At 34.3% G+C, this 26091-nt stretch overlaps 1 protein-coding gene across 4 annotated transcripts in view; it reads left to right on the forward strand.

Annotated features, from left to right (window-relative positions):
- Positions 1-26091, forward strand: part of phkb (phosphorylase kinase, beta) — a 138634-nt gene that overhangs the window by 27329 nt on the left and 85214 nt on the right. For all 4 annotated transcript variants that reach the window (XM_073908869.1, XM_693105.10, XM_005166403.6 and 1 more), the window contains 4 exons: positions 11799-11906; positions 12743-12823; positions 16473-16588; positions 22024-22087. In XM_073908869.1, the coding sequence (XP_073764970.1) occupies positions 11799-11906; positions 12743-12823; positions 16473-16588; positions 22024-22087 (369 nt within the window). The remainder of the gene's footprint in view (positions 1-11798; positions 11907-12742; positions 12824-16472; positions 16589-22023; positions 22088-26091) is intronic.

Below are 26091 nucleotides of genomic sequence, written 5' to 3' on the forward strand. Positions count from 1 at the left end.
GCATCTCTGAACCCACAACATGCCAAACCTTGAGGCGTAATGGCTGCGGCAGCAAAAGACCACACTGTGTGCCACTCCTGTCAGCTAAGAACAGGAAGCTGAGGCTACAATTTGCACAGGCTCACCAAAATTGGACAATAAAAGATTGCAAAAACGTTGAGTCTGCGACATTTGGATGACAGGGTCAGATTTTGGGGTCAACAGCATGAAAGCATGGATCCATCCTTGTATCAGTGGTTTAGGCTGCTGGTACTAGTGTAATTGTGTGGGGGATGATTTCTTGGCACATTTTGGGTCCATTAGTACAAATTGAGCATCGTGTCAACGCCACAGCCTACCTAAGTATTGTTGCTGACCATGTCCAACCCTTTATGACCACAGTGTATTCATCTGATGACTACTTCCAGCAGGGTAACATAAAGCGCATGTCATAAAGCGCAAACCATCTCAGACTGGTTTCTTGAACATGACTATGAGTTCACTGTACTCAAATGGCCTCCACTGTCACCAGATCTCAATCCAATAGAGCACCTTTGTGATGTGATGGAACAGGGAATTCAAATCATGGATGTGCAGCCGACAAATCTGGAGCAACTGCGTAAGGCTGTCATGTCAATATGGACCAAAATCTCTGTGAAATATTTCCAGTACCTTGTTGAATGCCATGAAGGATTAAGGCAGTGCTGAAAGCAAAAGGGGGTCCAACCCAGTACTAGTAAAGTTTACCTAATAAAGTGGCCGGTGAGTGTATATATTTATTCTGTGTTTGTGTTATATAAATGCTGCCTTGGTGAACATAAGTGACTTTCAAAAACATTTTTAAAAGCATACTAAGTCCTACGGTTTTAAAAAGTGGCATGCACAATTATAAACAGACTGGAAACAAATGCATTTACCAAGCACATTTTAGTTTTTTGATATAAAGTGTTTTTTTAATTTGCAAATCATTTCAGTTTTTCAGCAGTTAATGAATTGGAAGCATTTGAATTTACATTTTAGGTGATGTTCAGATGCGCAGTTGTTGTGGAGCCTGTCTTTAACACTAAGAGTAGTCTCATTTGCCATGCAAAAAAGAGCTCAAGTTAATGCTGCTTTTACAGTTGGCCATTGCTCTAAAGCAAGTATTCTCTCTCAGCGTAGACCTGAGCAATTATGCCTCTTTTGTGCCTTTGAAATTGTTCCATTTCATTTATTCCTGACCCCCAAGACCTGATTTGCAAGAAAGCTTTTCTGTGTCTTAATTATAATGCCTCGTTTATACAGTTAATTACACAGTGCAGTGCTCATTAACATCTGTCTATAGCATTCACAAAGAACACTGGGCTTTTAATAAACTCACAATGCTTTGCCACTGTTTATATCATCGGTTCCACAGGTATGTTCAACAGTCGTGTTTACTGTGGCATGCTGCTGATATCACACTGTGAAAAATAAGTCACAGATGAAAAGCAGCAACAAAAAAGCATGAAGGCTGGAATTATAGTTAAGATGCACATGTTTTCTCCCTTACAGCATAAAACAGGGCTTGATGTACAAACATTTTATATGCACAAAATGGGCTATGAAATGGGCATATGCATTTTTGCCTAGTAATGTCGAGATAAAGAAGAGAACATCAAACAAATCATGCAAACATTTTTTTTGCTGGTTTGATCAAAGTTATAAAATGAATGGAATGGTTTTAAATGGCAAATTCTAAATATTTTTTTTCTGTTTACATTAGATGAAGGATACCAATATAATCATTATACAGGAAACCGTTTGAATGGAAACATTTGGCTGCATGTGCCCGATATTAGGAAAATATACTATATTCGAAGATGTCGACTATTGCAGTAACAATATTTCTTGCAATATGACATTGCTCTCTAGCAGAAATGCCCAAAGTAGGGCCAACGTCAGCTTATGATAGACCTTTGATTTGGCCCACCAAGTTTTTTTTTTTTTTTTTGTAGTAAGTTAATTATAAAATGTAAAAAACATAGATGTAAAGCATTATTTTTCCTAAAAGGATTAAAAAATAAGAAATGAACTGGCAACTTTGTAATACAGTTTGATATATTTACCTTCAGCTTACAGCCCTCGGCTGTAGGCTGTTTGCTCTTTGGTTCTTTATAAGAAGTTTAGGCACCCCTGCTCTATAGAAAAAAATGCAGTTATTTTTAAAAATCAACAAGTATCATACTAAAAATCAACAGGTATTGGAAATATTTTCATTTTTTTCACTCAATATGCAAACATTTTGGGTCAGGTTTACTAACAGCTTGCGGCATCGCAAATGTAAGTCCAAAGAAATCAAAACTAACCATATGATTTTATTAGCTCACATTGCCAGTTTTGTGGTAAACAATTTGTAGTGAAAAAGGAATTTATTTTTGTTACTTTTGTGTCTTTAATTTTTATTAGAAAAAATGTTTAGACTAACAACAGATTAATCAATCTTTTTCTTTTGTATGACATCATATATTGACCAAGCATACTTCTTCTTTCTTAATGTGTTTCATACTTTTTAGAAGTAACTGCTGACAAGAGGGAAATAGCAGAATAAGAATATATACACTGCGGGGGCCCTTGCTCCAGACTGCTGTCTATTAAGAAATCTAGACATGCCACAAAGAGCTGGGTGCATGTAGAAGTTGTGAAACATATTAAAGATACACTTAACTGTTCAGTTCTGGTACACAGAGAAGGGTTGCAGAAAGAGGAAGTATGTTTGGGTACAAGAGCCAAAGGGCTGCAGAATGACTGATAAATAACGTTGGACCAAAACTCCACCTGTTAATATCAGTTGTTTATATATGCTGGAGTCAGGGAAATGCATGTTAGTTGCGAACTTTCTAAATATATTTCTTGCATTGCATTGGGGTAACGTAACCCAGAGCTCTTTCATCAAATTAGTTATTTGTATCTAATAAATTACTAATATTTTTGCCATTGGAGAAAACCCTTTCCTGACCTTTTTTTATTGAACACGCATGGATTTGGCTTGATATTTCAACAATTTCATTTGTGCTTGCCAATAAATATAAAAAAGTTTGCCTTTCTAATCTTTAATCAAAATCTGAAAATGCACTTTCTGTTTGTTTTCAGTTAATTTATCAGATGACATGATTTTGAGTTAATGGGTGTGGCTAACATACTTAACATCCTTAACCCTGTTGCTCCAACTGTCAGTTTTGACAACAAACAGAAATTTTAAGCAGAAGGTGTCATGTTAGGTTGTAATAATTCTTCTAAAACCCATTTTTTCAATCTTTCTGAATGAAATGCCCACTTTACTGTATCCATTCAGCCCATGGTAGAAGAAATAAGCCACGCCCACTGTTTGCTCAATTAAAATTCAGTTTCTCGAGGAACTGCGTCACAATACCAAAAAAAATAATAATAACAATAATGATTGCAGCTTCCAGTTCATGGAGACTTTTAGGAGTTTCGCAGTCAGATGCTACTTTTATAGGAGGGGAGAATTTAAAATAATCACACAACACGATTTTTTAATATTTGTGCTCCTCAAATTACAGGTATTCATGCTATTATTTAACACATAAAAAAGCATTTCTGAAACCACAAGCATCTTGTGCATGAAAATGGCTGCAATTGTTGTTGCCAGGAGGACAGAGAACGCACAGTAGTAAATAGATTTTTTGACACAAATTGTTTGGAATGCCAGAGGAACATATTGGAAGATATTGTCTGATCCTATTGTTTGCCAAGTCATATTATTTTTAATTTGCTTTAGGAAATAATAGATGACTTGGTTAGAACAAACAATTAGGGTGAGTCGCGTAATACCAGGCATTTTTAACAAAAAAAAAAAAAAAAAAAACATAGCAGCTACTCAAAAATGAAATCTATAAGCAATTTTCTAACTAACCACAAATTAAACATGGTATGTCAACAACTTATGAAGCTTACTATAAGCTTACTGAAGTAAGCTGTGTATATTCAAAGTGCAAAATCTGCTGTTGTATAAAAAAGCTCTAAAACTATACATTTAGATCATATGTTCTGAATTATAACAGAAATGTGTCACTGTGTCTATTAAATCAATCAATTTTGTTATATGGATAACAAATCTGTGCTTATTTATATATCTTTTGCGCGAACACTCGGCCTACCTTGCATGCATTCTGTCTCTCACGCATGCACGCTTGCGTGCACCCGGTCTCTGCTTTTGCTTTACTTTTGTCCAGTGTGGCTGGCGTCTTATACACCACGCATCTACTTTACGATGGTTGGTTAGCATCAACCAATCCCACAAAGAGTCGTCCCTGTAAGCAGAAAGATGTAAGCTAGACTGCAGCCAAAATTAATTAATCTCTCTAGTAACGGACAAATGTGTCATATTGTAACGGTAACGGGGTTAATTTATTTAACGTGTTACAATGTTAGTTAACTTCAAAGGTAATGTCGTTCAAGTAACCCATTACTAGTAACTCGTAATTGCCCAACACTGCCTGTCAGAATTTTGAATAGCCTGAGTTAGTCGCCGAAAAGTATGACCAGATGTCCCATGTTTCCCAGCGCAATCTGGCATTTCATCTTTATTTTTAGTGTGTTAACTACCTACTCAAAGGTAACCTAGCTTATCATTGAGCAAAATTATCATACATTCACATTTGTTATTATTTAAATTGCAGTAAGTGCAGAAATAAATTATAGTTAAATAAACATCTTAAAATGTTTATTTTAGAGGCATACACACACTTTTAGGATGAAATCTATGCAGATTATTATAAATTAAGACAGCAGAAGGCAAGTTTTAAAGAAAAAACTTTTTCCTCTCAAAAACATCCTTAAGAAGAATTCTTTCCCAAAGCAGCGTGTGCTTCCAGCTTTCATGAGTTTAATAAAGGTCAATCCAAAGTCACACACAATAAATCACTGTGATGAAGTCCTGGTTTTGGCAAGTAGTGTGACGTAGAATAATAGATGTTCCTGTAGCAACTGAAGGTTACTCGCTGTTTTGCTTTCAGTTTTTATTGGTTTAATTTTACAGGCAGTGATGACTAACAGATGTTTCAAATGTCATCCCTTGTCTCACAGGTGCCTTTATCGCTTTTATTGCTTCTATCCATGTTTGCTTTACTGAGACATGGATTTAAACCTAGGAATGAGATTTTTTTTCTTTGGCTGAATCGTACAGCTGTGTTTGGGCTGTTACACAGCTGTGTAACTAGTGTTGAAAAAAGAAAGAAAAAATAAAACATTGTGTATCTGGGACAGAAGAATGGCTCTCGTGACCTGACAAGAGAGGGAAAAATAAAAAAATGGGCCACTTATTTATAACACTTAAAATATTCAGTGGGGGCTCATGTGTGATGCGGTCAGTGGGAAAGGTTGGCCCAGTTTCTTCTATATTGATGGGAGAATTGTCTAATCTGTAACTGTCAGATTATAATATGATAATGACTGCTAGAGGAGCTTCAGTCTTGTGGCTCATCTTATTCCATTTTCAATGTTTCACTTTTTTTGAGGGGGTACAAGGTAAAAAAGACTTTAATTCTAAAGATGTTGCAGCTCTTCTAAGGGGTTATTCACACTTTACATTGTTTACATATGCAAATAAGGAGTGATGCGGACTCAATAATTGTGCATCTGAATTTTTTAGAATGCCACAAGTGTATCGTGTGACAAGAACCAACCAATCAGTAGGGCTGGATGATTTGACAAAAAAATCTAAATCTCGATTAATTGAACATTTTAACTCAAATACTTGTATTATTTTATTATTTATTATTGTTTTTTTTTATAATTTTTTTGCCTACATAGTTCAAGCACAAATAGTTTTAAACAATATATATACTCACATATTACAAGTGAAAGATTTTTAATGAAGAGTGCATTACGTAACAATCAAAGGAATATGTTTATTTATTGAACATCAATGTTAAACAACTGAAATTAACACACACATTGCCTAAAACCAACAGTCACAAATAAATAACTTGCCCTTTTGGAAACAAAATTAATTGTTTTCAGTGTTTTTTTTTTATTTTAAATGTAGAAAATAAGCAGTATCTCTTCTAAATAAAACAACTCTTGTATATCCTGTAAATAATATTTTAAACAGTGCATTTCTTAAATCTTCTGTAAACGATTATTTTTATGCAAATATTAATTTTATTGTAATGGACAATATGTCATCTCTGGCACAGCTTCCAATAATTGTCAATGTAGTGCAAATGTGTGACGTGTAATCAATTTTTTTGAGATGTGCACGCGTATGTTACTGCACAAAGTCTGCATCGGACAATACCAGTGTGTTCGATGTAGAAGTATAAAGTATCCTTAACACAGCATGGTCATGTGACTCCAGACATACTAGGGAAAAAATAATTTAAAAAATTGAGCTGGAAAAATATGATCGATAATAGATTCTGAATGTTGATTTCGATAAATTTTTGATTAATCATTCAGCCCTACCAATCAGCTTCACACTTTGTATGGGTTACACATTTTAGTAATAATGCTAGACTAATTACCTCAGACAAATGCAGCACACCTGAATACAGCAGTTTTTTAATCTTCTCCATAAATGAAATGTGTATCAGAGCTGTAGCAAGGGTTTGTCAGATGTGGATGCTCTGAGAACATGGATGATGTTTGCTAAGGAATGACAGAAGCCATTGGAATGCGAGCCCAGAAGCACATATTAAATTGGAAAGGAAAGCAACAGGCCTTGTTTTTCCACACAGTTTTAGATGCTATATATCAGAGATGTCCAAAGTAGGCCTAAAGTTGGCCCATTGTAAGCTTTGTTTTGGCCCACCATCCCGTCTAAAAGGATGGGGAAAATGCCTTTACCACAGAGATTGTCATTTCTAATTGACGAAACCTTTTTTTGTTTGTTTTATTGCTTTTTATTCACCTTTAGAGCGAACTGAAATTAAATTGTTCAATTGAATGTTGTAAATGACTCAGATTTTTTTTAAATGTAGATCATAGGTCTCAAACTGGATTCCTGGAGGGCCGCAGCTCTGCACAGTTTTGCAACCCTCATCAAGCACAGCTGATCCAACTAATCAAGGTGTTCAAGACTACTAGAGACTATTAAGCAGGTGTGAGTTGGAGGTGGTTGGAACTAAACCATGCAGAGCTGCTGCCCTCCAGGAATTGAGTTTAAGACCATTGATGTAGATACTGTTTCTCGATGGAGTGAGGACTAGATAGAGAACCATGCAGAAGGCATCGGCGAGCAACTCAAGGCAAAAACTGTGTAATTCTGTTATAAATTGTATTTTTTTTTATTTTACTGTAATAAGTTAATTACTACATGTAAAAAAATACTGTATCAGTTAATATAAAGTTAAAGTTAAAATAAAGACTAGTTTTCTAGTCATTTTTAAACGTTGTTAATAAATTAGGAAATTACCCATGGTAACTATTTACAGGTGTCTATGGCTCAATTAAGATTGGCTTTGACCCTTCAAAAGAAAAGTTTGGGCACCCTTTCTATATATGAATGGCCCCTTACTGTGTCTGAATCAATTTGTTCAAGGAGTCAATCTCTAAACTCCTCCATTCAAAGACCCTACTTTGTTGTGATTGATCAGAATCAGTTAAATTTCTGTTCACATTTATTTCTATAAAGTTCACAGGGTTATGGGATGAATGCTTGACTAAACTTGACGAAACATTTTCGTTTGAAAGGCCAAAAACCAAATATCATTGAGAGCCATGGGCAGAAAGTAAATATATTACATTAAAGTTGCCATAGGTAATTTCCTCATTTATTTTTAAAATATTTCAAAATTAATAGGAAATATAACTTTAAATCATATTAACTAATGCTGTATAACTTTGTAAATGATATCTTATTGCAATAAAATCATAAACACTTACATTTTTAACACAGTGGAGTTCAATGCCGACTAGTCAAGCAGAATCTGCCTTTGACTTAATTTGCTCACCAAAGTCTTTGCATTGTCAGGTGACAGTATGTACATTTAGACAAACTCTGATTAATTTACACCATTTAATTGAAACATTTAATTTCAGTTAGCTTTTAACAGTAAAACAAACAGAAAACAAATGGTTGCATTAAACTTGAATGTACAATATCAAAACTATTCTCATCACTCCTCAGATGGGAAGGTGGGCCAAATCAAAAGTTACTATGGGCCAACTTTGGCCTGCAGGCCCAAGTTTGGGCATCTCTGATGTAGATCTAAATTGTATTATAAAAAACTTGATTGTATGGATTTTATTACATGCTCTTTACTAAATTTAACAAGAAAATTACTGGTCATGCAATCTTCAAATGAGAGAATTGTGAAATTTCAACTGGTATTATCTGCACGAAAACTCTACAGACATTTTTTCGTAAATTAATACCAGTTATGTGAATTGAAAATACCAGAGGGCACAAGGCAGACCCTTTCAGTACTCCACACTTAACTGCTGTTAGCCCAGTCTTTTGTGATTGGTCTACTGCTTTAAAGTGCATGCTGGAAACAAAACACTCATTAAATTATCTGAATTTTAGCTCTAGAGACCTCAACATTTGGAAACACAGATATGAATGGTAATGATGGTGCCAAGTTCTCATTCTTTGTAAGTGCAAGTCACATTTCGTTTTAAACACAGAAGATGGCTACTTCTCAAAATGTCACTAACGTGAACCAAACTTTTACAAGCCACAGCTAAAACTATAATGCTTGAGGGCGGCTCAAAGTAGAATTTGTTCGCAGGCAGTCGATGAAGACCATAGGGACATTTGGAGAATCTGTGAATTATGTTGTTTTTGGTTCACTGACCTCTTTGCAACATGTATTCACTTTTTTCTATCTGTGTTAAGACCAACATAGTCAGGGGATATTGTTTGCTATATTGTGCACACTGATATTTTGACTTTGAGCAGACAATCCCACTGTGTCTGCAGGATTTTAGAAGAGATGATATTCTGGTAATGCATGCCCATGGCAGGCGCAAGCAATCTCTGGGGCATTTTGGGATTTATAGCATACAGCCTGTGCAAAAATATCTTGATGTGACTGCCTAGTAGTGGTCAAATGATGTGGGTTATTTATTGTATCTTTTGTGTTAAAATATGTATCCCGTGTAATATAGTAATTTATTTTAAGTATTAATTTGAGATCAACACATAATAATAATAATAATAATAATAATAACAATAATAATAATAATAATAATAACACTAATAATAATAATAATAATAATAATATTATTATTATTATTATTATTATTATTATTATTATTATTATTATTATTATTATTATTTAAAACAGTGGCCATAGTTGTCAGAATATCAAAATGACTATTAAATATACATTAATTTGGCATTATTTATTTATCTAAAATGTGTAGTGCTCTTGCACAGACTGATTAGATTTTTTCTTTACACCTTTATCCTGAAGAAAATAATCAGTTCATCTTATAATTTGTGTTTTTGTTATTATTAATATATATCATTATTGGGTTTACATCTAGAAATGCACCAAACTTTATGACTTCTGCTGTTTTATTTGTTATTTTGCAATTTTTGTCTTATTTTTGTGTCACATTAAATAGTTATGCTTATATGTTTTGTGACCTCGTTCTTGACATCTTGGGAAAAAGCCCCTGCGGCAGTCACGTCTGCTGGGTAGCTGATTGCTTTTCTGTGGTGACTCAGTGCAGAAGCCTCACCTATCGTCTGCATAATCTTCTTATTTACTCGAGTCTATGACTTGCATCTGTTCAGTGTACCGTTTATTATCATCATCTTCTTCTGTTTGATCACCTTTTTAATTTCATCCGGTATGTTATGTATTCAAGTCAACAACATTCTGCTTTTTAATAAGCAAATATTAGAGATGAATATCGATAGCTGGAGCATGCGTAAGGTTCTTGGAATTCTGCAATGCGGAATAACTCTGAAAGAATCACTAAATTCAGTCATACAAATTGAGTTAATTGTATTGACCCTTGTCTGCAACACGGAAGTAAGCTGTTTTCTGTGATTGTTGTTGAACTTCAGAGTCATTTGCCCATAGGGTAAATGACCAGAAATAATAAATGGCGGTAAACAGTCAAAAAAGTAATAATAATATAATAAGAATATATAATTTTGCAACATCAAACAGCATAACAAGTTGTTTTTATGGCTAAATAATAATGGCAGTGAATGAAATTAGAAGACTCAAGCCAGTGATAAATTATTAATACTAATTAGATTGCCACATGTACTAGTAGTCCATGTGTATATTAAACCACCCAAAAGACTATACATGTAATACTGGTACATGTGTTTTTTTTTTTGTCTTAATTTAAATTAGTTATGCTTTTTGATTGCTAACGTTTCCTAACCATTCTTAACCTCAAAATAGGTATCAAAATAATTGTATGGTAATAGAAAAAATAAAAAATTTTAAGATGTTTTATTTGAACACATCAGAAATTTACATTGCTTTTAAAGATTGTCTTTAAGCATTTATAATTGCTTTAATTTTAATTATAAAAATGTGAATATACTATTTTTATTTTTACTACTTTTTAAATATGTATTTTGCTCTAGACTTGCTTAAATTTCACATAGACTTTCACTGCATGCAACCATGAACTGCACATTGTTTTCTGCCTGATTAGAGAATAATTCAATGACCTTAACTAGACGACTTCATTATAGAGTAAATGTGGAAACAAATGGCTTTTTTTCTTTAGTTTAAAGGGATAGTTCGCCCAACAAGGAATATTTGCTCACAGTATTTCATATGGTCATAAACTGTTGAGTTTGTCGAACACAAATTAACATATTTTGAAGTATCCTAAAAAAAGTTAACTATTAAGGAAGTAAAGTAGGAAAAACAATGACCATGGAAGTAAATGGTTACAGGAATTCAGCTTTATGCAAGATATATTTTTATTGTGTTGTGGAAGAAACAAAGCCAAACATATGTAGAACAATAGTGAATAAATGGTTGATATAATTTTCAGAAAAAGCGACAACAGAAGTTGTGTTATCAGTTGGTAAAAGCAGATGTTTTTCTAGCTAAATGCATTCATTCATACATACATGTTGTGGGAAGTACTATCATTTGCACAACATGTTACATGGAATATACAAAATTTCTCTAACTGTACATATCCAAACCAGTATGACATCAGTTGACATAGAGTCCACAAGTATCCACAAAATGCAACAGTTCTTTCTGAAATATTATAACTGACATTTGCTACTTTACTAGCACTGTCCTAAGCTTTCCCCACACACCTATAAAATCTGCTTGTGTGCATACAATACACCAGATTTTTTTTCTCTCTTTGTTGAAGCATCAGTAAAGACAAAGCATGTATTTTTGTTCAGTAAAGCTGTAAAAGAAAGAACAAGCTTGAGAAATAAATGTAGATGCTTCTAAATGAGCAGAGCTGTGCTCCGGCTTCATCCATTTCAAGACAAGCAGACATCTGGGAGCACTGCATCTTTCTTGTGGAGAGATTGACGCATTCAGCTTTGCTCCCAAACACACACATCGCCTTAATTGTAATTCGCTGCTTTAAAATCTGATGCGCATTTGCTGATTTAATTCAGTATTACATGACATGACTTTATATGTAATAAAAGGGCATTCAGGGGCACAATTGAACCATGACCTCAAGAAACATTGATACAATCCCCCCACTACCACCCTCCTCACTCACTTATCTTAGTAAACATTTTATAAATAATATAACAGTCGATACCTTAGTCATATCTTGCATCTTTCAAGAACTTTTCAGCTTTTCCTCTGTTTTTTATTTATTTATTTATTTATTTATTTATTTATTTATTGTTGTTCTTTCTGATGTTTTCACAGGTGGAGAATTTTAAGCAAGACCCGAGTCCATCCACGTGCCTGCATTCAATTTTTAACGTGGACACTGGAGATGAGGTTTACCCGTATAAGGAGTACAACCATCTACAGGTGCTTCCCACCTTCTATTTACACATTTTATAACTCCCAGTAGTTGTTTGCCTCAGACATGGGATATGCGTAGCATGTCTCACTCACTGTATGTATTGGAAAACTTTTTGTTCTACTCATATCTTATGGATTATATCACCTCATTCGTAATCCCTGCTCGTGTAGCCTCTTTCATATTTGCAGACTGCACCAGCGGTCAATGGCCTGTAAACCTTGTTTTACGTTTTTCTGATTAAGTTATTCATTCTATCTACACTATAATCTGATTTCTGATTCATTGTTAAAATATACATTGTATTTATTTTTTTGATGCAACTACATAGTAGTTAAGGACACTTAATATAAAGTGGGACCAAATAAAGAAATATCTGTCTACAGTATTAAGGATTACATTGGACTGTTTTCACAGGGACAATATACCCAAAAATCTAAATTTACTGACCATTTCTTCACTGATTTTCTCTATATTTATTATTTATAGTTTTTTATTCTGTTTTTTTTTCTGTACACAAAATAAGATAATTTGAAGAAAGCTAGACAAACAAACAAACAAACTGATCACCATTGACTTCCATTGCAGAAAAAAAGTCATACCTATGGAAGTCAGTGGTTTCTGGTGTTCTTCAATAGGAATTTAAACAGGTTTGGAACAAGTAAAGGATAATGACAGAATTTTCAGTTTTAAGTGAACTATTCCTTTAAATAATTAAAAGTGGATGGGTTCAGAAGCCTCATACATTTAAATTCCAAATGGCAGCATCTGTTTTTACATTTTAAAATAAGGCAAACAAAGTAATATTGTTATGAAACCCTTCTTTTTTTTCCTTTTCCTACAGATCGATGCATTGTCTCTGTTTCTCTTGTACCTGGTTGAAATGATTTGCTCTGGCCTTCAAATAATCTACAACACAGATGAGGTATGATTTGACTTCCAGAACTACCAGCATCTCTTCATATCAGTTCAGTTCATTTAATTATAAAAAGCTCTTTTAACAATACATAATATTGCAATTATGCTGCTTTACATATAAATATCCCTTAAAGTATTAATTTTCATTGTTATTTGACATATTGTGGAGATTTGCATAAGTACAATTGATTTCCCTTTAACAGGATTTTAACAGATTTACCATTCAGAGCAAAAAAAACAACAAAAAAAAACTTTTTTAAAGCAAGGTGGAGTATAGACTAGTGGTTTCAACTTTTTCCTTTTACTCCATAGGCAATGCACACATTTTGTAGGCAAAACCAAAACTTTACCAATGTGAATGTGTACAAAAAAAAAAAAAACTCTCAGAATATCTACATATCTAGATTGTTACAAAGGTATTATCTTATAGTATTAACATTACACAACTTATTGGCACTGTACTTTCATGGACTATTTACAGTACAGTACGTTATGTACAGGACATTGGAATTATTGGATTGAAGAGTTTTAAATCTCAATGGGACTGTTAGGTTCTGCCCTGATGATTGCAGTTGGATAGATTATGAAATGTTTTCCACCCAAAATCATGTCTGTAGCCACTGGGTGTCTCTCCGTGTGCCTGAGGACTTGCTCTGAAGACTTTCAGGCCATGACTATACTGAGCAATTAAGCTGTAAAAAAATATTTCCGCAGAAAAAAAGTTAAGCTGAGTTGAAATGGTTTAGGGCAAAAAGTCGTGAGATCATTTATGCAACTGTTCAAGCACTCTGTTTGGAAAATACTTTGGCAAGAAATAAGAAACTGTCTTTTAAAGGGCCTCTTCAAATCCAAGCAGCGTTCACCTCTGACCCCTGGATTCACACAGCAGAGGAGAAACTGAGATATGTGAGCTGCTGCTATAATAGTTGTGTAATCTCTCTCTTTTCTTTGGGCTGTGCAGACTTCCTTAATAGCATCTTTTATTCCTGCTGTCTTCGCATAGAGGCATTTACTTAACACTCAACTGGTGCACCACTGCCTGTTGAATAACTTCAACTTCTATTTATGCATCCCCCATTATGTGCTGTATATCTTCAAGAATGTTCTTTTACTTAAATGTTTTGTTTTCTGTACAGCTCTTTGGTGTACATGACAGGCGGTGTCAACTTTTTAGCTGAGCCTCCCACCCAAGCTTTAGCAAATTGTCACAGTATAGCTTTTATTTTGCTGTTTGCAAAAGAGGCCTAATTGACGTCTCTAAACAGTGCCTACTCGGGTGTGTAATGCAATTAAAAAAACACAGTCATGAAATCAGCAGCCCATTACATTGTATTATTAATGAACAGCAGAACAAATCAGGGAGAAATTGCCAGTTTAATATTTTTCCAGCCCATCGTTGGCAGAGCATTTATTTATTTATTTTTTGTTATATAATTATCTGGCTGCCCTGCTTGTGGTTTGGCTAAGTAGTTTGCTTTGGATTTAGAAGTAAAAGGTTGTGGTTAAGTTTTTTGGTATACCCGACCACTTTTATATCCTTGAATTAAGGATCGTCCATTTTGATGAATGCTGTAATAGAATAATAGAATAGCGGTTCATATGTATTATCTACATGCTTGTTGGTCATCCAGCCAAACTGTCTGCAAATGAGATTTCAGTGAATAGTTAATGTTTATTTAAGATTTAACTTGTTTTTGTTAGGCTTTGGTTTTAATTTATATTTGTGTGTTTGTTTCTTTTTATATTGTTTTTCATTTTGTTTGTTGTTTTGGTTGTTGTTTAGATTTTCTTTGTTGATTTTTGTTTGGCTTGGCTTTGCTTGGTATTGTTTGCTCTGTTTTTGTTGTTTTTTTCTCTCTGGTTTGTTTTGTTTTTGTTCATGATTCTGTTTATTTTGTTTGTTTTGTTTTTGCTTGTGTTTTTTTTTTCAGTTTGGTTTTGTTATGTTTTTTTTTTTGTTTTTCTTGATGGTTTTGCAGCCAGGAAGTTTACAGATTATGTTTTGGTGAGAAAATTATCTGTTTATTTAATGTTTGCAAAGGAGTATATTTTTATTTACAATTTGGTTTTGGCTTTGGTTTTAATTTATATTTGTTGGTTGTTTTTTATGTTGGTTTTAGCTATTGTTTTGTTTATTGCTTTGTTTGTTGAGTTTGTTTGGTTTTGCATTGCTTGGCTTGGTATTGTTTGTTTTCTCTGTTTTTGTTTTTTACTCTGTTCAGTTTTTGTTTTCAGGTTGGTTTTGGTTTTATTTTTGTTAGTTTTTTTTTTCCAGTTATAGTTGTTTTTGCTTTTAGTCTTCTTTCGTTTTTGTCTCTGTTTAGTATATGCACCAGAATTGTCAGCAGGTTGAATTAGACGTCAATTGTTATTTAGAATTTACAAATTTTTTTAACTACATTTTGGTAAAAAAAAAAATTTAAAAAAAAAAAAAAAAATATATATATATATATATATATATATATATATATATATATATATATATATTTTTTTTTTTTTTTTTTTTTATTCATTTGCTTTACGGCTTTTAGTCTCTTTATTAATCCGAGGTCGCCACAGCGGAATGAACCGCCCACTTATCCAGAATATGTTTTACGCAGCGGATGCCCTTCCAGCTGCAACCCATCTCTAGGAAACATCCATACACACTCATTCACACTTATACTCTACGGACAATTTATCCTACCCAATTCACCTGTACCGCATGTCTTTGGACTGTGGGTTATATTTGCTGCTGTTCTGCAGAAACATATGACAACAATTACAATCATTCGTTTAAATTTCTAATCATATCTAACAGAGATTAAGAACTGTTTGTGTGCCCTATTCTCTTTGAAGCTCATTTAAAACTTTAACCTATTACAAAACTTAGAAGGAATATTTGGCTTCCAATTGATTAATAAATATAAGAAAGAATAAATGTCTATTGTAAGAAAGACTGTCACTGACATGCAGAGCAAACAGTACAATGATTAACTAAAACATGTTATCCAGCAAACTCAAACAACAGACTCATCTTTATGCTCATAAAAGTTACACTCCTGCTCTGCACTTGCTCCCTGCAGCCGAGAGAAGGAAGAAGAGAGAAAATAGTGCCACCCCGGGCCAGCGGTATTCATTAAGATACCATAAAGCTTGTCACATTAATCATCTTAGTCCAGGCCCAAAAATAAAAATGCTCAAGCCATCTCTCTCTCCTCTTTTTTCCCCTCTGCATTTTGTCTTTCGCCTACCTTCCTCGATGCCCCATTTTAGCGTGCTTTAGGGGCCCTCAGTTCTCTTCATGTTAAATTAAAAGCGCTGTCAACCCAGCCTCCCCGGGTGTTTGAACATTTCCTCATTTATGTACCGTAAAGTCATCATTCTTTCTCCCATCTTATTTTTCCTATGGCTTCATACCACATTGGTGGTGGAAGTATCGGGGGGCTTATGACATTACCAGTGCCACCCATAGTAGTGATGGATCACTTTAGCTGCTCTGTATGTTAAATCATTATTCAAATTCAATTCATGTATAATCAGAATATTAAATGGGTGACAAAAAGGAATCCTGATGCATTGGCTAATAAAAAAATGTAAACCTTCACATGTTGTTTGCTAATGTCTAGATTGAGAGCTGGGGGTGATGGGTTTCTCTGACATGTTTGCACTTGTAGGTATCATTTATTCAGAATCTAGTCTTCTGTGTGGAGAGGGCGTACCGTGTGCCAGACTTTGGCATGTGGGAACGAGGAAGCAAATATAACAATGGAAGCACAGAACTCCATTCAAGGTGAGTTTTGTCACTTCTTTTCTTTTCCCTTCTATAGCTTTGTCATTAAATTATCCTGATACATGACAAGTTTTGGAGATAAAAACAATATGTCTAGATGATGGTATAGTTATTTTAATGTGTCTTACTGATCATATATAATAGCAGTTAATGAGTTTAATTTGTTTTTTATAGATGTAACTTGTTGATATTAACCAGAATGTTAATTATTTGTGCATAAACAGTTGAAGTCACAATTATTAGCATCCTGATTTAATAGGCCCCCTGCTTATTTTTGTTCTGTAGACCATCAAACAAATATAGCTTAAAGGGCTGATAATTTTAAAATGTTTTTTTTTTTTAAATAAAACCTGCTTTTATTCTAGTTGAAATAAAACAAATAAGACTTTCTCTACACGAAAATATAATATCAGACATACTGTGAAAATGTCCATGCTCTGTAAACATCATTTGGGAAATATTTCAAAGTTAGAAAAAATTCAAAGGGGGGCTAATAATTCTTCAACTGTATATGTGACTTTTGATCATTTTTCCAGTATAATAATCTGTAAAAACACTAATAATTTTCAGTGATGTGTGATAAATATCCATTTTTCAAACTGCACATTATAATTTATTTCTACATTTACTTGTAGCATTTAAAATAATTAGTTTGTGTTGTCTTTAATTTTTAGTGTTTGTAATTTGTTTTGAAAAAATAATATAGATTTTTAAATAAGATTTTATAATATCAGCTGCTCTTTCCATGTGGTTGGATAATTTGCCTGTGTGTGTGTGTGTGTGTGTGTGTGTGTGTGTGTGTGTGTGTGTGTGTGTGTGTGTGTGTGTGTGTGTGTATATATATATATATATATATATATATATATATATATATATGTCTGTGTGTGTGTGTGTATATCGGCACAGTGACTTTATACAGCCGTTATACAGAAATTGTGTTCGTACAACAGTTAGACGGCATTATCATGTATTAAAAAAGAAAATCACATGGAGAGTCTCAAAAATTATTTCAAAACAGCAGAAACCGTTGTTGGCAAAGTCACTTAGAGCTAGTATTTGAATGATTCTCAGCGTAATGTCTAAGGTGATGACAAAGCAGGTGATTTTGCTCACCTTTTAAGATTATAAGGCTGAACGGCATGAAATGCCATCAGTTTGCTGAAATGTCATAGTTTTTCTCTGTTGGAATTGGGAGATCACAATATTTAACCCCGAAAAAGCCAAAGAAAAGCAAACACTACCAGATTACTATGGTATAAATACATAACTATAACCTACAAAAGAGAAATCGGCTTAGAATGTCACTTACCTGATTTGTAATGATAATATAAATATATTATAATATAATTCTTCTCTAAGGGCATACTATGCGGTCTTTGTTGCCATCTTGTGGCTTAACATCAACCGTCTTTGCTCTGCTCAGTATGACAGGCTGATGGATGCCGAGGTGCTGTATCTACGAAATTATAAAGATTTAAAATAGGCACTATCCTCATAAATAAACTGTATAGTTGCAATCTAAACAACTACATTCTCATTTAAAAAAAAAAAATTGTCCCACAGTTGCAATATTTGTCAAACTGTAGTGAGTTTATTCATTCTGTTATTAATAACAGATGGCTATCAGCCAATTAGACTTGAGAGCCTGACAGAACTGTTGTATAAAATTTTTATATCAGCTCATCCATATTCATGTTAAATGCTGATTGTCTTGGGCAAAGTATTTAATTTTAAAATTTAGCTGTGTAATTTAATTTTAATCAAAACTTAAAATGGCACAGAACATTAGTTTCTTTTCTAAACCTGTATTTATTCTCAAAGTACTTCTTTTGCTCAGTATGGAGTAAAGCAAATGTTTGCTTGCCACTCGCATTAATGCATCTGAGCCCCTGGAACAATGTGAGAATGTTTCAGCTCATGTTGAGGATGTTATAGATTGGAGCGTGTTTTGAGGACCCTCCAGAAAGGGTGGCACTTTATTTCACCTCCTCTGGTTGAGTCCATGAGTGAATAAACTCTAACTGAGAGGACTCACATAGAGAAGCTGCTATCTGCCCAATGCAGAAGTGATTCTCAGCGCTCTGCAGACAGCGTGGACTGTGGCTTTGCCCAGACAATATGCTTTTTTAGAAGAGCAAGTCGATAGGCAGTGACTCCAGCACATTACTCTGCCTCTCTTTCATAACCAGCCTCAATAATGATTCTCTCAATCACGGGTTCCTTATCTTGAAGTCACAGCATCCCCACTGAGCCAATTAGAGTATTGACTTCTGCTCTTTGCACTTTTAACTGAATGAAGAATCTAGTTTAGCATTTTAAGCAGGTATGGAAATATTTTATAATGATCAGTTTATGATTCACCACTCAGTTGTCGGTCAAGCAGGGGAGAGCTGGTATAATTGGTGTAATAATATATATTGGTGTAAAAATATATATTTCTATTTCATTTTAATCACTTTGTTCACTTTTTCAGAAAGTATGTAGCTTTAACGTTTGTGCTGTAATTATAAAACTGGAAGTGTAAATGGTAAAAACATTAATAATGTTACAAAAGTTTCTATTTCTAATAAATGTTCATTTCTAAACATTATATTCAGAGTATCCTAAAAAGTATCACTGATTCTGCAAAAGCATTAAGTAGCACAAATATTTCTAACATTGATAATACAGCAGGTATACTTCACCCAAAACTGGAATTTCTCTCAACATTTACTCATCCTCCTCACTCAAACCTGTTTGAGTTTCATTCTTCTGTTGAAAACAAAATAAGATATTTTAACAAAAGCTGGAAACCCCTATTGAATCCCATATAGTACAGTGTTTATGCTAGGAATTTTTCCAGCTGTGGCAGCAGGTCTTTTACACAAATCTACCAACTACCTATGGCGTTATTTTAATGACAAATGAAAAAATGTCATGAGCGCAGTATTACAATTTGAGATCGCATTTATGCAATACGAGCATGCAAATCTCTTTGCTTGTCTACCAGTTTCCTCTGCTCGTGCACAAAACTTTTGCACTCTCTCAAATATACGCTGCTCAAGTGCAGATTTTCTTGTGCGCTCTCAAATAAACTCTGCTGAATCGAGTTTTAGCGCGTTTATGTAGTGAGTATGTCTCCAGCATTTATAAGATTTATATTGCTAGGAATAATTATGAATCTCTCCAAGAGACCTACTGACCGGCATTAATGCATCCTGAAGTAAAGTAAAAGGGCAATAAACTCCAGCAAGATAAAGTCATTGTATGCAGAACCACAGACCTTTATCTGTAAATAAAGTATAATTATGGAAACTGTGTTTGTCTTAACTGATAGCTAAGTCGTCATCTTAAGGGTTAAACAAATAACGCACAGCACTATTACGGTTACAGTTGTGCTGTTATAATTCACTTACCTTTTAATGCGTTTTGGTGTGATTATTACCCGCTATTAAAAAAACAACAATGACTGAATGTTGTGAATGAGAAGCTGTAATGTAGCTGTGAATTTTGGTTTGGCACCCCGCCATGCAGCGGAAAACAATGTAGTATTTGTTTTACTACTATAAAAAGTCAGTGGTTACAGTTGTTCAGCTTTCTAGAAAATATCTTCTTTTATGTTTAGAAGAATAAGGGAAACATAAGAAGGGCATACAGTATAAATACTACTGCAATGGAGGCTTGTTAGCGAAGTACTATGCAGGTCAACCTCACTCCTCTGACCTCTAAAGGTGCTCTAGCGACAGACACTATACTGTAAGCCATGGTCTTTAACCTCCTTGTTGAAGAAACTGACTCCCATACAAAGAATTGACTATACAATCCCAGCTCAGACCAGGTTGGGTGCAGTAGGACCAGTGGGTTACACATGGGGCCTCATCTGGGATAGGAGTGAGGTTTAGTGGGATGAGTGTAACGGAGGCCAGTTTGCGAAGTGCTATGCAGGTAAACCTCTATGTAGGTAAACAACTAAATTTATTACATAACCGATATAACATTATAACTGATCATGCTCTACTAAAGATTGCAGTAATAGCTGCTAAAAATGTAGCCTTGCCATCACATGAGTAAATTGGCGATTAATAAATGGCAGTAATAGTTTTCAGTGATAGTTTTTTGATACAGATCTCTATTCTAATTTTGAGAAGTGAATGCAGCTTTAAATCTATGTAAATGAGTCTTATTCACAAGACTTAGTATTGTGCTGTATAGTAATTTTATGCACCTAAGACAAATTTTTGTCCCTTAATGAAAACCTTTACATTTATCAGATGACTTAAATTTGCCACATTGTTAAAATCATTGAGCCATTATTATCTTTATAAGATAATAATGTTATTATCTTATTTATAGTAAGTGTTATAGTCTATACTGGCTTAGCTTGGCTACTTCAAAAAAAAAGCTTGTTCTCTCAGAATATCATAAATAAAATTATTCATTTTAACAAGTTGAAGCAAGTACAAATATGTTTCTCATAAGTAATTTATGGTTTTCTGCAAACAAGATTATCCTGTGTACAGAATAAACAGTTGCTGCATTGCTATGGAAGAAGTTCAGAATGAGATATGTGATCATTTTTATATAAGTGTAATAAAGATTGCAATTAGATGTCGCTTTAGTGTTTTTAGAGGCAACATTCTTAGATTCCAAAAAAAAAAAAAAAAGATGTTGCGAATAGTCACAAAACTCCTGAGGGCTGTAATTCAGGACTACTCTAGAGGGCTGATTAAAACTTTCTGTTGCAATTCTGTCGCAAACGTTCAGTTTAATTAGAAGGAGAATAAAAATATTTCACTTAATCACCAATACAGAACCCACTTTTCAGCATTAATAAAAACTTTGAACAAACATGTTATTCGTGTCTCTTTTTATACCTTGTCTAGCTAAGATTTGGGTCAAGCTTGAGTGTAAGTATAACATAGTCTTTCTGCATCATTGTCAGAATTTACCAATATATCTGGGTCTCCCTTCTGTCTAGGCATAAAATCAATAGTGCCTTAGCCTTATGTAGTTTGATTGTGATCACAGCTGATGGTTTGGTTGGGACGCACGAGGCAGACCTGGATTCTACCGTGTTCTTTTCAATTTAGAATTACTCCCAATGCCTTTCAGTTTGCTCGTTTTCTGCATTTTCGCTATTGATTTTCTTCGCCGAGAGCAATTGGATACTTTTTTTTTTTTATTGCTCAGCACACCTAGCTCTAATCGTGTGCTCTAATCGTATGCTTCACAAGAGTGAGTGGCTGAAGAAGCAAAAATGACAGAAATTATTAGCTTTGTTTAACCTCAAAGGAGTCTTTCATGGATAAAACAGCTTTAGATACCAGCACCTGAAAAGGAACAGAACTGGGTTTAATGAGAGTTTGGTTCTCTGTTTGCAAAAAAAGTATCTACTTCAATATTCATTTGTCCTAATAAGATGGGGCTCTGTTGTGATCTGATCTGTTCTCTTCTAGCTCGGTGGGACTCGCCAAAGCAGCTCTGGAAGCCATCAATGGATTCAATCTGTTTGGAAATCAGGTATTGCTGACAAAGCTTATTGCTTAACGTGATTATACTAACAAAAATCTACATTCTGTCCTAATTTATTCACCTGCCCTAATTCCGGATTTAAAATTTAGTACTTTTTGTCCAGTGGGAAACCAATTAGTAACTGTAACTGATAAACCTTTGAGGACAGATGTGTTGTACATTGTTGTTCACAAGTTGGTAATCAATTGCAGATAAATTTGTAGAAGAAAGAGAACCAAAGCTTATTTCATTCACATAAAACAACAAAAATGATTCTTTGGAAAACAGAGAGACCACTTAGAAATTCTCTGGATTTACAATTAATTAGTAAATCCAAACAAAATGCTCTAAATTACATTTTTTTTTTTTGGAATCTTTATAGATTAGTACCAATATTTGTCACGTATTACAATAAGGTTTCATTAGTTAATGTATTTACTAACATGAACTAATTATAAACAATTCTTCTACAGTGTTTATTAATCATAGTTCAACCTTTACTAACCCACTATTAACATCCAAAGTCATGCTTGTTAACATCAGTTAATGCACTGTGGGTTAACATGAACTAACAATGGACAACTGTATTTTCATTAAGTAACGTTAAATAACATGAACAAATACTGTAATGGATGTATTATTCATTGTTTGTTCATGCTAGTAAATGCATTAACTCATACAACCTTATTGTCTTACCCACATTTTACTCAAACCCATATCAGTTAAATCCAGTAAATGCACATTTTGGTGTATGTACTAAAGGAGGCATTGTTTATACAAGTCATTTCTAAAATTAATGTCTTTTGTAGTTCTTTCTCTTATTCAAAGCCAGCAAGTACACAGTCTTGTTTGTTGTGATTTTATCCGTTCAAAAATTTTCCTATATTCATATTTCAGTATCCTTTGCTTTAAATTGAAGCTTTATATCACCTTGTTGCTGATTTGATTTGGTTAATGGCTTATAATGGCATTAAAAATTGAAGCCATATAATGAAGCGATATAATGTAGGGTTCAAGCATTTAAGGACTTTTGACACTAACGCCGATTAGGTCTTTGACGAGCCAAAATGTATGGCTGACACTAAAACTCATCCACAGTGGACATAATGTTGACACACAGACCAAAGATTTAAAGAGCACTTATGATGAAAATCATCTTTGGGAAGCTGTTTGGACAAAACTGTGTGTAGGTTTAATGTGTCCGCAGTCATATTGGAGTGATGGAAACACAGTAATTCTCTTTTTTTTTGTAATTTCCTGACATTAAAATAGGATCCAAATCCTAATTTCTGTCCGCAACAAGACGTAGGAGTGTCGTTTTCCCGCCCACCTAATTGATTGACAACCACATATTAACATGTCTCCATAGTAACGTGTAAAATCATACCAAGACAGGATATGTGCAAAGCAGCTGGGATTAAAAGATCTGTTCAGCTCTCTGTGATCATCAATCATCATCAAATGTGATCAAGAATGAGTTTTACAAGTTTAAAATGTTTTTAAAACATTGCATGTTTGTAATTAATTACAGTCATTTTACCGTCTTTATCACCACAGCCGCATGTCAGTACAATTATAAAAGAAAATGCTTCAATCCCGGTTTGTGAACGTTAAATCTGGTTTATTTTGTACATTAACATAACCGATATTCATACAACAGTGGACATTAACGTGTATCCTGTCACATTCGCCATGAAAAACCAGTGCAAAGTTAAACGTGTGTGTTGTGTTTATATGTGTGTGTCTGTGTGTGCTTGAACTTTTTAACGACATTGTGTGTGACTCATCATTGCAACTCCACTACAAATACATCAAATAATCATTGGGAAGTTCTTATTGTAGTATTTCTCACAAACGGTACGTGAGATCTGCTTCCTTGTCAATGTGCTGTTTTATCTGATGCAGCCGAGGTGGAGATTGAGGCACACTCTGACAGGCATGTTTGAACTGTGAGTTGGGAGAACTAGCATTAAAGGCACAAGGGGACAAAAAGCATCTACATGGTGTTCAGAGCAGACAATTCCTATGTTCTGAAAGATATAATAAATAATCTGATGGGAAGTTTTGAGCTGAAACTTTACAGACACAAAACACCTTATCATCAATAATAGTCATTAGTCATGCTTATACATATTTTGTCACATGTAGATATTTGTAGATATACGGTTTGGTCTTCCTCTTCCAGATTAAAGCTAAAGAAAAATAATAGTAATAAAAAATTTTAACAAATACAATAGGGCTTTAGCACTTCATGCGTGACCCCTTAATTTTATATTGGAAAACATTGTGTGGAAAAATCAGAAGCAGTGCTGCTAAAACATTTGATGAAGACATGAACAATTTTGAAAAGCTTTATGATTGATTTGTATTGATTATTTTATGTTAATTAATTTATATATGTTGTAAGTAAATAAGTGTAAGCTGAACTTTTTCCACCAATACAGTGTTGTGAATTTGTCATCAATAGCTAAAAACAAACTACAAAAGAGGTAATTAAGTCTGTGTGGTGATGGAAGTTGAATTTTTTTGTGAGCCACCTCTTTAATCAGTGAGTAATGAATGCATTTTGAGGAACTGTGTTTAATGTCCCTAAAAGAAAGATTTTAGTGGTTCAAAACAGCTGAAGGACACAGTGTACTAAAGGCTCTCTTTATCTTTATAACAAATAAATGTGTCTGCTTTTGCGCGGGGTCCTAATTCATTGCATAAATGTGTCCATGGGAAGGGGAAAATCAAAACCAAGTGATCAGGATGATTGGGTTAGATTGTGTTTGAGCTATTCGTTTTTGTCAGATTTCCAACTTTGATGAATGGCGAATGCGGCTTCCTTCTATCTGATTTTGGTGCTCTTTTCTTTTTGAAGCAGTCATTAGTGGGATTAATTTGTTTTGGTGTTGAGGGAAAATCAAGATGGCAGTGGGCCACATCCATTATATTTGGTAATGGACCGGAAAAGTGATAACATCCTCAAAGCGCATCCTTTTCGGAAGAAGAAACTCACCTCGGTTCACGCACAACTGAAGGCCCTTCGGATTGCCGTGTTTAATGTATTGGTAACCTTGATTGTTTCTCAGTTGTTTAACAGAAGGACAGACAAGATTTAGAAACATGTGGCAGTTGTGTGGCCACTGTAGTTTTGACCTTTTGCCAAGTTTCTCTCTAATGCTGCTCTCTGTGTTTTGTCATTAGCAGGAAACATGGTGCGATGTATGAAACTGCTTTATGGAAGTAACTGCTGTACACTATGCTGTTGTGAATTAATGGAGGTCTCAAATGGCTGGCTTTGCCATGTGTCTCTCAGTTGGATGAGAGGCATGCTGTGTCATCACGTGGGTCATGTTATTAATGATGGCTCTCACGCTCCATTTTCTCACTCAATGTGGACGTCAAAGCAGGCGCTTTCATGTGTTTGTTTGGAACGGAGCACAGTTATAGCAGGATGAAAGCAGGTAGATTTTTGACGCCATATGTTGAGCTACACATTTCTGTTTTTTTTTTTCAAATTTTAATTAAAGCGCCATTAGTTTGAAACCATTGTACAAATTCCAGTGCTAAGATTTAAAAGATGTGCTAGATGCTCAGAGTAATTAGTGAGGTATCAAGTGTATCTTTATATTTTTGTTACCAAGTGGTTTATGTCCTGAGGCCAATATGTTTTTATTATGTAGGATAAAAACAACCATCCAGCTACATTATCTAAAAATGCTAAACTATATATCATCATCATAGCTATTATATTATCTTCACTATAAAAACATGAAAAAAGCAATTTGCTGCAAACAAATTGTCACATGGGGAGATGCTGACAACAAGGAGTGTGGATTCAAATACAGGTTTATTAAACAGAGAATGGTCAGACTGGCAATGATCACAATCAGGGGCAAACAGTTGTACACAGGGAATCCAGAGTCCTGGTTGAATAACAGGGGAATGGTCTATACAGGCAGGCAGCAGGCAACCAAAAACAAACAAACAATTCTCGGTACATGGCAGGAAAAGGCGAGGAAAACGTG

This window comes from Danio rerio, chromosome 7 (assembly GCF_049306965.1).
Source record: "Danio rerio strain Tuebingen ecotype United States chromosome 7, GRCz12tu, whole genome shotgun sequence".
NCBI classification, from domain to species: Eukaryota; Metazoa; Chordata; class Actinopteri; order Cypriniformes; family Danionidae; genus Danio; species Danio rerio.